We start from the raw sequence: 13,988 nt of genomic DNA, 5'->3' as shown, positions 1-13,988 counted from the left end.
AAGTTCATTGCCATGTCTTTCAGTAATGACCATAGCTTCAATAAGCTGTTGAAAACTTGTGATCCGCCTTGCATTTACATGAGTCCGGAATAAGTCAGAGGACCTCATAGCATAGACGGGGAAGGTATTGAGGGTTTTCTCAATCAATTGGTCTTCTGTGATTGTTTTTCCACAGAGACGCATCATTGCTCTGATGCTGAGAGCTTGCGCATAAAATTGCATGACAGTGTCAAATTCAGAAAAGCGAAGATGTTTCCATTCTGCTTCTGTATTCGGAAGTATGGAGTCACGAACATTGCCATATCGTTCGCGAAGCGCATGCCAAAGCTTTATGGCGCTATCCTCATTTATGAACTCAAACTGTAGGTCACTATCCATGTGACGTTTCATGAAGGCAAGTGCCTTGGAATTATCTTTCTCAGTTTGAGGGTCTGGAGCTGTTTCTATAGGACAAAGCTCTTGGATTGTATGCAATAAATCACGGGCAATGAGGTGGATCTCGACATCAGTGACCCAAATTAAGTACCTTTTGCCTGCATAATCCAATGGAACAAAATCGAGTTTGTTTGTGTTTGACATCCTGAAAGATGAAACAAAAACAAGTTAGTTTCGGAGTCAATGCTTCCACGAAAACTAAATAAGATTTCCGAGCTATGCTACCAAGAAATCGATTTCCAAGAATAATTGGATTAGACCGAAACAATGATGTTTATATGGTCGTTAATCGATGCTTACGGACGCTCTTAGTCCGAAGTCTTACGAACGCTCTTAGTTCGTTAAATTGCGTGAATCCCCACGATTCCGCTTTTCAAGAATCGAACCCACGTTATAAGAAAGGTGGGATGTAGAAGAAGGGAGGTTTTCAAGTCCCCGAGAAAAGAAGAAGTATTTAAAATGCTGAAGGCATGAACTTTATTCTTAAAATACTTACTTGCTTAAATACTTACTTGTTGATTTCGGGTTTTGGATCACGCGCGTGTTGATGCAGGCGTGATGTGGTGTTGAATGCGTGGGGCAGCAGGGGCTGCAGTGATGTTGCAGTAGCAGTAGGTTGCAGCAGGAGAAAGAAGAGCTGCTGAGGTGGGTGTGCTGCAGGGGCAGCAGATATACGGCAGATTCTGTTCTGAACAGCTTGTACCTCGATTGGTGTACAGATCTCAATATGACTCCGATAAGGCTGAAATTCGGAGGTTAGATGGAAGAGACAGAGACGAACAACTTTGATGAAGAAAGTTTTTCGATCTGAGCTTCCGAACTAGACGTTTCGAGGCTTGCAAGAAGACGGATGTGCACAGGAACGGGAAAAAGATGCAGTGGGTGTGCGTTGGCTTGTTTGCGCAGCAGGGATGCTTCGGTGGCAGCAGGCTGGAACGCAGGGCTGCAGGGAGGGAGCAGCAGGGGCTGCTGTGCAAGGTTGCAAGCACACGGGCGCTCGGGCTGCAGCAAAGGCTCGGCTAGCTCGGGCTAGGGGCTGCTTTGTGAATGAGTTTTGGTTTTCTGTTTTGTGGTTAGAGTCGTGCTGATAACGTGTTTAAGTATAATGTATTTGAGAGAGATTGATGAGAGAGATGTGTTCTTATTATTGAGAATAGGAGCCCTATATATAGGGATTACAAAGTGCTAGTTCTAATGTTACAAGGAATACCAATCCGTGTAGGATTGGGAAATCTAGAACCTTCTCTCCTATTGCTACTCCTAGTTTGATAAGGCACACTAAATCGATATTCCTTCAACATTGTGGACTAAACATCGTAAGCGTATTCGGAACTGTGAACAATTACCTAATGAATTGTCAAGTTAGTTTACTCGTAGGCATTTGAGATATAGATAAACCAATGACCAAAAGACTGAATTATTTATCATGCTATAGCTTTGTACAAGTTTGATTAAATGGTAAATGTAGCTGGTTCCTATTGCAGAACAACAACTCTAAAAGAATTAAGAACATGATTTGTTGCTATCTCCTAAATTTAGCATTCTCCCCCATCTTGATCTCTAATTTCTGTAAGGGGAACTAAGACTGCTGATACTGATACAAATTGGTTTATCATCTATAAAAAATCTGGGTACCAAATGACTCCGTTCAAATATTCTTGTGTCATTTCTTCAATGAACAGGTGGTGATCTATAATATGCTGGCACCGTTGCTGGAAAGAACATCTGTCTAACTCCTTCTCCCTTTATAATGGGGAATATGATGCCTGATGCACTCTGAAAAATAAAAACCAGAAACATTTAATAAATAGCTAGACAATTAGGTTGTAATTGACAAGCATGTTGATGACAAAGTAGTGTGGACAGCTGGCTAACATACCAAGATCAATCTGAACCCAAGCCACATGCGTTGTGGTGAAGGGAATGGAAGCATTAAGCGCCCAACACCGTAGATAGCAACAGCAAAGAAATGGAGGAACAAGTGCAGCGGACGAGGGTTAAGGCCAGAGAGCAGAGATATTGGTCCATATGAACAGATTCCTCCAAGGCTCAAATAGCCAAAACATGCTTCACGCATTTCCTGTCTTGCTGGATCGGGCGATGCACAAAACACTTTGTACAATGCACCTGCCAATGTGTTTATAGTAGATGACACAGGCTGCAATGAAAATGGAGCACAACATCAGCAAAGCAAAACCTTTAAGAATGCCACATTGGGTGGAGTTTTCTTGATAGAAGAAAGAAGTTTTAAGTTATGAGTTTTCTGACTAGGGGCTTGACCTTACGCAATGTATAAAATGATTCAAGGTAATTGCACAAAGCAGGTGCATCATTAAGATCACGTAGGGGTCTAAGAAGATCGCGGAGAAGAACTATGTCTGAAAGAGCCACAGTCATTCCTCCTCCTGTTAAAGGATGCCTCATGTTGAATGAATCCCCCAACAAAATTGCACCAGGAGTGGGAACAGGATTAGCAGCCATGCTTTTGTTTTGCATGGATCTAATGTTTCCTTTCTCTACTGCAACCATAAAAGCATTGTAGAGCTGTGGGGGAACCTGGAATACAATGTAGTCATCATATTAGTCCAGTTCGGATGTTTATTAAGTGCAGACTAATCAAGCCAAGCAAACTATTCGGATGTTTATTAAGTGTAGACTAATCAAGCCAAGCAAACTATAGATGCATACCTGAGGAGCCACCACAGTCTTCAAATAGTTGGCCATTTCACCACTAGCAACTGAAGGTACTTTTGTCCCAGGTACATCGACCAAACAACGAATCTCAGTGGAACTAATAGGATAAAACAGGATGGGTGAAGGGTCTCCCAAAATCACATGTCCATGATTTGCATGTGGAAGATCACAGTTCTCTAACACCAAACCAACAAAACAAGAGGGACTTTCAACCTGCAGCAATAACCAAAAACAATGTTGGTCTAATGAAAGAGCAAACCCTCCTATGGTTGAGTCTGATACATAACGAATGCTTGATCTTCCAATATATTGAAAATGCATCATTACCTTTGGAGCACTGAGAGATTTACGCAGATTTGAAAAGCAGCCATCACAGACGATTGTTAGTGGAGCATACGTTCTCATCTCCTCTCCATCCTTGTTCTTGTAAATCACCCCTTTAACAATGCCCTTTTCCTCAATTAGTGTTGTCACCGATCCTTGTTCCAATTTGACACTGCAATGGGAATTCCATGGGACATGAGTAAAAGATTGAATCTTGAAACAGATGCCACCAATCACAGAATGAATCCGTAGAATACAAATCTTGTAAATTGTAATATACTTGAAGGGAAAGGAGGATTACTTTGAAAGAATTGCAGCTTTTTCACGCATTCTTTGAATAAAACGCCCATTGTGGAAACTTCTCCCAGCCACATCTGAACTATACTGCTCCAACGGATAAGATAGTTTTGTATCCTTGCCATCTTTGTAAAGAGCATAACCAAAGACCTTCTGAGCATCAATTGACTCGTTTGCACAGTCTGCAGCCACAAATAGATATTGTTATCATGTGGCCATGTAGTACTAATTGATCATTTAAAGCAGAAACTATGGCAACGTAATGGAATCCAACAATTCTGAACTGCTTCAGCTATAATCACAGCAGTTTTAAATTGGGTGTGGAATCAAATAATTTTGAACTTCAACTTCAAAGATGTACACAGTTCATTTGAACTGAATAAGGTGATTGGTTACCTTCAAGACCCAACTCAATCAACTTGAGATAACCCCCAGGCTGCAAAAGCTCACCAACAATTCTGTCCGGCTCACTCAAGTCTCTTTCAATAACATGTACACGGCGTCCTTCCTGTAACAAAAAGCAAACATATGCTTAACTCAAAAGCCCAAATTACAGATTTAGCTCCAGACTCCTCCACAACAAGAAATCTGAAATCTAAAGTTCCCCCCTTTTGAAATGCCTTTACATCACATAAAAAATGTGGGTTCAATCATACCCCTGTTTCTGAAATTTGAAAGCTCTTGTATGCAATATTCATCTAAAATTAGTAAATTACTAGTATTTATTAATTTCCAACAAAATCCCGATCGAATTCTAAAGCTTAAACGCTTCAACAAGAGATTTCATACTTTCATTACAATCTGACCTTGGCAAGAGTGTAAGCAAGAGCTGCACCGGCAACTCCGGCGCCGACAATGACGACGTCGGTACTTTTCTCCTCCTCCTCCATCTCCGGTCGAAACACACCGTTCTGCGCCATCCTCACAAACCCATTATCACTCTTGAAATCCTCTACCTTTTTCTTGGCGCTAAAAGTGCTGGTGATGATCATGAAGAAAACAGAGCCGAGCAGAGAAGCCAAGACTCCACCCAGAATGTACTCGTAAGACACCATCTTTACCAAGATTCACCGAAACCGATGTGCTAGATTGAAGAAGAACGAGGCACTTGGGATTCTCTCTCTCTCTCTCTCTCTCTCTCTCTCTCTCTCTCTCTCTCTATGTATGAAACTATGAATCAGTTTAGTTTTTTACGTGTTGGGAAATGAAGAAGCTTTGTGGTTATGGTGACAGCTATAGAACTCCAACGGGGCTTATATAAGACGAGTCAGGCGCAACGAGTACAAGCTAGTATTACGTGTAGGCCAAGACCCAAACTTAAACGTGTAGACGCCTACCCGTGGGTTTTTTGTTTTCCAATTTTCTAATTTTTAATTTTTTAATTTTTTATTTGTGTAAAATAGGTTGTGTTAGTATGTGGTTCAGCATATGGTAGAGTGGGTAGAAGACAAAAGTAGGGTCAGTTGATCATTTGAAAGGCGATCTTGGCGATTGTTGGAGCATTGTGTAAGTGAGGTGTAACTATGGTCTCGAGTACACACAATCATCATCATCATCATCATCATCATACTATTAGGATTCAATTTTGTTTTTTAATAGTGGTTTGATTTTCTTTTATGCAAGAGAGGATTTTGAAGACAAGAATCTTCTTGGTTGATTGATTTAGCGAAGATGGGGCATATTAGTTGGGACTTGGGACTTTGAATTATAGATTGAGTAAAGATTTGATGTCATGTTCTGGTCTTTTCTTTTTCTTTAGGGTGTGTACATTATCTGTGTAGATTTTTTATTATATTAAATAATCTAACATGTTATGTTGCAAAACAATTGATCAGTTGTTTTTCGAGTTGCATGATAAGTGATTTGCTATCAATGTTTAAGTGTGAAGGACGTTGTGTCAAATAAGTTTTTGACCATAAAAAAGGCAAGAGTTGTCAAAAGTCCAAGTCGAATAAGCTTTGGTTAAATGATAGTACAAAAACTGTACGTGGAGTTAGCTCTACACATACAACTGATACGAAATACCTAACCTACAATAAGTTATATCGGTAGAAATCACTGTTTTAATTGAAAAAAAAAAAAAAACAACTAACAACTTCAACTGGTTAATCACCGTACGTCCTGAAACATTGGTTATGGTAGAGCAAGTTGCATACAATATAATGTGTACGTTAGTAATTTCTAAACGGATGTACAGAATAACATAAATAAATTTGAATTTCAAACCTCATTTAATATTCTTTAAAAAAAAAAAATTATAAAAAGAACTCCTAAACAACCATACTAGTTAGTGCACTGTTTGTCTTATGCCAAGTGATCTAGAGAGTTTCCGTTGTTATCATTGTTTTCTTATGAAAAAGAAAAGTTACCATTTCAATGATAAAAATAGGGTCTTCGAGGACGAGGAGCATGACCCATACGTCCCTGTGTTTTTCTGTTATAATTTTAATGCAGTGATGAGTGCATGCCTGCATGGTAAGAGTGATGTCTACGTACACATGCCAATGAATTTAAAATTCCAGTCAAAAGAGTTGCACTGCTGCCACTGAAGCTTAGCTAGCTAGGGTTTACCAGCTCTCCATTTGCGACTAATTTTGGTCAAACAAGCCTTCCCTGCATACGTTGTCGTTGTCGTTGTCGTTGTCGTTGTCTGTTGTCATTCCATTTCCAAGCAAGTCAACCATACCAACCAACCAACTAGGGCATTCTCTTTCCAGGTTTTGAAAAACCGTGGGAATCGAAATAACCGGGAGCTCTTCCTCTGATTCTTTCCCTACCTTTAAATTACGAAAACTCAGATATTCATAAATAAATACGAAGCTCTTATATTTTAAGCTGGGAAACAAAATATGGAGGACTATATTTTAAGTTAAATTAACGCTTCTGTGTTCTGAAATTTCAAATTTCATTGTTTTGCAGTACTATAAACAACTTCAAAATGTAAACTGAAAATGGAACTTGTAAAACAGCATACAAGAGAACATAAATACAATATCAATCAAACTATATATAATAAACACACAATGATACATATATGCATACGATGTGTGTTCTTTAGAAAATCAACAAACCTGAAGAGGCCATTGATCTCAAGACACTGATCTTCTGCACTGCTCACTTCTCTTAGCTCTCTATGGGACGAGTATGAATGTATGATGATGAAATGAGAGTGCAGGGACCAGGGTTAAATATGATTCAATCTAGGCTTTGACCCCCTCCCATAAAGGAGGTCATTCAATACAGAATCACTTGATTGTAGGTGTATATCATTAACATTTGGTTTTGTTACCAAGTTTATCAGATTCCATGCCTTACACATTTCGATACTTAAATGGATAGGCAATCTGGATTTAAGCCACATGATTTCCATTGCTTATTCTGCGAGTAGATTGACAAGTTGTTAAATGCTTGATTGAACTTAAATGATGATGTCCATATTAATCTTACACAAAATTCATAAAAAAAATACGGAGCTCTTATATTTTAAGTTTAGAAAACAACCGATGGAAGAGCCAGACTTGTGGCATAGAGTGAAACTGAGGAGTAAGGGGCAGCGTGGAGGTTGGGTCAAGTCGTCATCGCTATGGAGCAATACCTTGTCAAATCCTCGATCTTTATCAGATCAGATATCTATTATACCTTGACTCTTTTTTCTATTTGGCTTTGTGTTTGTCTTTTTCAGATAGTTATACCAACCACTATAAGATAGCTAGGTTTAGTAAACTCTCATTGTCCTTTCTATTATATTAATCACACTAACGTATTCCATATATTAATTGTTATAGATAAACAAGTTATATTTTGGGTCCAAACATGCACATTGTTGTTAATTTTGATATGTTGAAGTTTCATGTTAATAATTTGATATGGAAGATATAATTTTATTTTCTTTTGGATCGGTTTTTTAAAAGCATTGATTGCATGCGTAAGATATTGATGCATGTGATAAACTTTCTTCTCAATTTGTTATGCATCTAATTAAGTTATGGAAACAGCAAAGAAAATGACAATGGCAGCAATTTTTTTATTTTTTTTTATTTTTATCTTTTATTAATTTCTGTCAACAATGGCAGCAAAGAAAATGACAATGACAGTGGATATATGGAGTGTAAAAGCCATCATCATTTCTCAATTTGAAAGCAAATTCCACAAAACCTAATTCAAACAAGAAAAGCCAAGTCAATAATGTACATCATAGATGTAAGGGGGAAAAAATATTTTTTGGCTACTTGTATTTAAAAAAAAAAAAAAAAAAAAAAAAAGAGGATCAAAGGATTTCACTCCTACCTCCATGATGAATTGAATCCATGACTTCGTACATAGGTAGTGGGTGCTCTAACTACTAAGCTAACACCACATCGTCACGTGTATGTTTCTTCCAAAGTTTTAAATTTCTCCAAAACTATCAAAATTTCCATTAAAATTTCTGTAATTTGGAAGTACCGAAACGAAATTCATATGCTATATCATTTTCGTCAGGAGTTTTCCGAAATTTTTGAAATTTTCCGTACATTTCTGCGAAATTCTTAGTTTTAGAAGTATGTACTCACACAAAATATATTTAAAAGTTCACACCAAAATTTTGTCCAAAATTTCTCTAAATTTATGTGAAATTTGTATGCCACCGACAACGAAGTTTTTCACTCATATTTTCATTTTTTGTAGAGCAAATAAGAAAATATGAAATTTTGATTTTTTTTTCCCAATCAAGTTGAATACATAAAACCTTTTTGCTTTTATCTGCTACCAAAATCGTAGTTCAACCATATGATACTAAATGGAAGCAGTTCAACCATATGGATCGAACCACATCGGAGTATAACATTTATTCTTAATACTTTATATTGCTTTTATTCTACTTGTTCATTTTCATTCACGGGGTTTTGGTATTGCATCCCCTCTGATTACATGCATTTTTATATGTGTAATTATATATAAAATACTAGAATTAAGCTAATCCTCAAGTTAATTAATATATAGTTAATGCATTTTTATTTATTTTGTAGGAAATAAACGGAGTTACAGAAATCGTGAAAAAGTGGTGCAAAAAGTGGAGCAAATTGGAGTTTCGACAAGATGACAAATTCTCGACATGGTCAACTATGATCAATGCCAAGAAAGAAAAGAAATGATGATAATAGAAATGGGATTAAAGCTGCATGGCTTAATTAACCTAAACTTTGGTTAGTTAATGCAAACATGCACATGCAATTGGGTTTAATTGATTGGTGCCCCATGATTGGAATAGAGCAAAAGAGAAAGAAATAAGCATTAATTAAACAAATATTTAATTATTTAAACATTTTGTTTAATTACTCATGGTGGCACGTGGGTTGTGTGAGAAATGGCAAGGGCTTGATTAACATTAATCATCTCCACCATCCATCATGTGACACGTGGCAGAAAAAAGAAAAAATCATAGTTTCCTCTTAAATCCCAGCAATACGTCACTGACCATATTTTTTCCTCTTGAATTTGAGACATCAATTCCTCATCCGTTTTTCTTCCTTGTCGCTCAGCCAACCACAATTAAAAAACCCATAGCATTGGCATAGAACAGTGGCCGCACACCCATATATATAGATCTACCTACTGTAGCCGCAGCTGATTCTCCACCGCCACAACCCACCTCCCCACACTCTCTCCTCCATTTTTAAATCTCTTATCATTTTCTCTCAAAAATTGGAAGGAGCAATTAAGAGTCTTTCACTTCACATCATCAAGGCTTCATCACCACAAGGGATTTTGGTTTTGGTAAAGAATGGGGGCTTCATTTCAAGTTGGGTTCATATTTGCCTATAGCAAATTGTGAGCTTAGCTTGTGTTCCCTCTCTCATTTATCATTTCTCTTAATTTCTTATGTATTTGATGATGTATTTGATAATGGGTTGTGAGTAGTTCAATTTTGGAGTTAGGGTTGTGAAGCCCTAACTCATTTTGTATAAATATTGATGTTTTACTCTTAATAAGTGCAATTTCCATTGTGTATGCTTTAAATCCGAATTTATTGGTCCTTAGAAGCATGTTTCTAGGCTTTGTCACCCTTTGAAATTATGTTGTGGGAAATTGTGATGAATAGATTGATAAATTGACAACTTATTAGTCTTGTGGCATCTAGGATTTAAGTGTGGTAACCATTAGCTAGCTTAATTGTAGCTAAGCTTGCTTGGGTCTCTATTATCTTGCTCTCTAGGCCTCTAATTTTGGATTTTAAGGCCTTAACCGGCGTAATGCTCAAATTAGAGAGTTGATTGTGGCCTTAACCGGCATAATCAATACACCGAAAGGATAATTGGTTTAGTAGCCTTAACCGGTACTAGATACGGGACTTGACACATAGGAAATGCATGCATTTGTGAAATTGACATCGATATTTGCAAGAGAGTTAGTGTGAATCACCCGACACTCCCATGTTCCCATTAATTTAAAAATCCAAATTTAATTTCTTGCTTGATAATTAGTTGTTTGCTTTTATTTTAGTTTGCATTTAATTTAGTTAATTCTCAATTCAAAACTCCAAAACAAAATTCTATCTTCCATTGTGATAACTCATTTGGACTACAAGTTAGTGGCTTTGATTAGGCTTAGTGTGAGCTAAGCTGAGCATTGCAGAGGTTTGGTGCCTTGTGAATATTACTTTATTTTATTGTTATTTTTATTTTTCATTGTATGCTTTTGAGTTATTCTAGCGCCAATTACCTCGCTTAGGTTCAACACCTAATCCCCGAGGTACGATAATCAAGGTTTTAATACTTCCCTTACTTGACAACGATTCGTACGCTTGCGAGAGTTTATGAGTCAAGCCACCCCCTCCCCCCGGCCGAGGTTGTATTTTTTTAATTATTAGTGAAAAAGGTGTGATGGTCAAGCCTCCCACTAGATTCCAGCCATAAAAAAAATTTAAATAAATAAATCACACTCACATTATCAATATACATCACAATTATAATTACATACAGATAAAAACACTAGTTTGGCAACCTACTACAGTACTAGCTAGTTAATTACTCAGACATATTAAATATCACAATTCTATTATAAATGTATAAATTTAGAGAGGCTATATGGTAAATAGGTTTATTATAGGTTTTTTGTTTTGGTGAATAGGTTTATTATAGGTTGCTTTAGTATATGTAAAAGTTTTATTTAAAAATATTGTTTCATAAATACAATTAATATGATTTCTTTATTTTTAAGGGAAATGATGGAAAATGTCACATTAGGGTGTGAAATGATAAAAATGTCCATTATGAATTGTTAGTAACATTAATTTAGTCCTTATGAATAATGAGGTTGTAATGACCTGGCCCGAAACTTGAACCAAAACATCATTAACTACTAATAAAGCAAGTAAGAAGTTTACTGTAACAAGATTACCGACCAAACCACAACTAGTACTCAAAAAGATATTTACAACCCAAATCAAAATGGTTTTGTTTTTACAAAAGAAAACGATAAAGATATCCTACTCTCGACTATACTCAGCCCAAACTCATCTCAATGGAAATCTAATATGACCTACAAACACAAATAAAAGAGTAGTGAGCAAAAACACACTCAGTGAATGACTTGAATAATAAAGAAACAATCTCAGTGTCAAATGCAGCCACAAAATTCACAAACTTTTCAAGTACGCACTTATATAAGAAAAATCATCCCACAACATAACACCGAACTATAATCAGTTAGCAACCAAACACTCTCACTTGAAGCATGATCAACACAATGATCAAAACAATTCACCGAAAGGAACCAAGCTGCCACTGCAAGCTCATAAATCAATTCGAGATGTCACTGCATACCCACCGTTTATTATATGGGAATGCCACTGCAAACCGGTTAACTAAACTAATATTGAGAATGCCACTGCAAACCCGTTAACTAAAAAAATATTAGGAATCTCATTGCAAACCTGTTAGCTAAAATGGGTTACCACAACCCAAATGATCGTGCCACACATGTCACGTTATAATATTAATGTGCACATTGCCAGTACCACTCTCCTACTAACTAGAGGATTCCAAAATAATATATAGTTTTTGTGCTCCCACCGCGCAAATCGGGAAATCAAAAGTAGACATCGTTTCACCACACACACATCGAAAACACAATATGACGAACACTAGCATAGTAACTAAATTCGAAACATAAATACTTTTATGTAAACTGACAAGTCCAAGGGCATAAGAATGGAATTCTAACACATGGAGCTTTCACTCAATATCCAAAGACATAAATCATATAATCTCTTTCTCACTTATTTAAGAAACGAACTTATCACAACCATCACAAACAACCTAATAACAAAGACTAAAGATGTACCCAAGAATGTAATAGTTATATTCATAAAACCACATCTAGAACAATGTATTATAGTATCAAGTATATAACAAAAAGTAAGACTTACGAAATACATGTAAAAGGCATCATAAAATAAGGGGAGGGGGGGGGGGGGGTGAAATTTACACACCCAAAATTTCAAACCACACACCCTTTCATTTTTTAAATAATATTTCATGTCACCACTTTGTGCACTTCCTAAAACACCCTCAAAGTCATATATATATATATATATATATATATATATTTTTTTTTTTTTTTGGGTCTTTTCTTCTCTCTCTCTCTCTCTCTCTCTCTCTCTCTTTCTCCCCCTCTCTCTTCTAGACCACGGCCAAAACTCTCACTTTTCTCCCTTTCTTCTCTAAACAACATACCAGAAAGTAATAGGCCTAGGATCAGTTCTGATCTAGTTGAAATGTCAAGGAAAAATAACCGAAATCATTTTATGAAATCTGTTGTTTGACGCTAAAAATTTCCGGAATCGAACCGAAGCTAATCGGTTCAGTTGTTGCCATTTTCCAGTTCCTAACAGCCACCACCAAGACGGTAGCAGGGCGCTCCAACGACAACCTTCTCTCTCTGCCCGTTCTAGCTGTTAGGATCCCAAATGTTCGTCTTCCTCTTCGACTCAGAGATTTCGATCCTACAGACCGACGTGGACAGAGATTGCTACTCGTCTCTAAGAAGCTGGGAACCAATGGTGTTGATGAGTAGGCGGCAGTGGCGTAGGTGACAGAGGCATCTTAGACTAAGATGATGTCGAAGCAAGTACATCGATGTAGGAGGCTTTACACTTTTACAGCAATTTGGGGTGTTTGTCACGAGATAGGGTTTTTGGGTTTCAGTCTTTGAGAGATGAGTTTGAGAGAGTTCATTAGTTTTAGGCATTTCATTGAAGGGAGGAGTCCAATTCTATTTGCACTTCAAATTTTGTCGTGGTTTTGGAAGAGAGAGAGAGAGAGAGAGAGAGAGAGAGAGAGAGAGAGAGAGAGAGAGAGAGAGAGAGGACCCAAAAAAAAAATCTGACTTTGAGGGTGTTTTAGGAAGTGCAAAAAAAGGTGATATGAAATATTATTAAAAAAAAAAAGGGTGTATAGTTTGCAATTTTGGGTGTGTAAATTTCACCCCCCTAAAATAAACTACCCAAACTGAACAACAATAACTTCACATGATATCAAGCACCCAATATAATCCTTAATTAATACCAGACTCTCAATTTCCAAAGTAACATCAGTGGGGAAATTGATATAATGAAAAGAAAATATCAAAGCAGAGAAGTCCTTTGCATCAATCCTAAGAAGAAGAAAAATAGGAACAACTAAGAACAATCCGTAAAACTTCTAGAGACCTATAAATTTCAGAAACTTTACCTTGCACTAGAACCCCCAAAAATCTTCCTTCCAAACACACTTACCTCCCAAACCTCATAGTTTACCAACCCTAATCAAGCTTTAGAGATTTAACTGAGAGTGATGCAGGAGCATATGTGGCAATATCAAATGATGCATTTGATATTTAATTATGGATATGTAATCGTCGATAATTATTGTCTAGACAATTTTAGGGCATCTTTTTTGCATCTAATTTGAGATTTACTTTTAATTCTCTTTCCAATTTAGTTTAAATCTATTTATTATCCAAGAATTGTGAACCCTATAAATATGGGTATTGTAATTGTTGTCAGACAGCTTATAGTTTATGAATAATATCAGTTTATTTGCGGCATGGATTTGCCATACTCTACGAGTTTACTACTCCTTATTTCTGGTGTCTGTTGAGTGATTATTGGAGGCCTTTGTTCGATACCATTTCCCCATCAATTGGTATCAGAGCTTTGGCAAGAGCTTGGTGGATTCCATGTCTCAGGTCGGGCGAAGAAGGGGAGGTTTTCGAATGGA

General features: G+C 36.9%; 1 protein-coding gene across 1 annotated transcript; it reads right to left on the bottom strand.

Annotated features, from left to right (window-relative positions):
* Positions 1–1,824: 1,824 nt before the first annotated feature.
* Positions 1,825–4,985, bottom strand: LOC112174507 (squalene monooxygenase SE1). The gene is made up of 8 exons (XM_024312287.2): positions 4,557–4,985; positions 4,147–4,258; positions 3,755–3,932; positions 3,457–3,625; positions 3,124–3,342; positions 2,716–2,991; positions 2,315–2,593; positions 1,825–2,211 (listed from the first exon to the last, which is right to left on the bottom strand). The coding sequence occupies exons 1-8, from the start codon at positions 4,803–4,805 to the stop codon at positions 2,107–2,109; spliced, it is 1,587 nt and encodes a 528-aa protein (XP_024168055.1). The 5' UTR covers positions 4,806–4,985; the 3' UTR covers positions 1,825–2,106.
* Between the last annotated feature and the right edge of the window lie 9,003 nt (positions 4,986–13,988).

Source organism: Rosa chinensis, chromosome 6 (assembly GCF_002994745.2).
Source record: "Rosa chinensis cultivar Old Blush chromosome 6, RchiOBHm-V2, whole genome shotgun sequence".
NCBI lineage: Eukaryota > Viridiplantae > Streptophyta > Magnoliopsida > Rosales > Rosaceae > Rosa > Rosa chinensis.
This window is presented reverse-complemented; position numbering and strand designations above follow the sequence as displayed.

Coding starts and splice junctions, on each gene's coding strand:
- LOC112174507 (XM_024312287.2), bottom strand. CDS start 4,805: ATGGTGTCTTACGAGTACATTCTGGGTGGAGTCTTGGCTTCTCTGCTC. Junction 4,259..4,556: donor TTGCTTACACTCTTGCCAAG/GTCAGATTGTAA, acceptor TTTTTGTTACAG/GAAGGACGCCGTGTACATGT. Junction 3,343..3,456: donor AATCTCTCAGTGCTCCAAAG/GTAATGATGCAT, acceptor TTATTGCTGCAG/GTTGAAAGTCCCTCTTGTTT.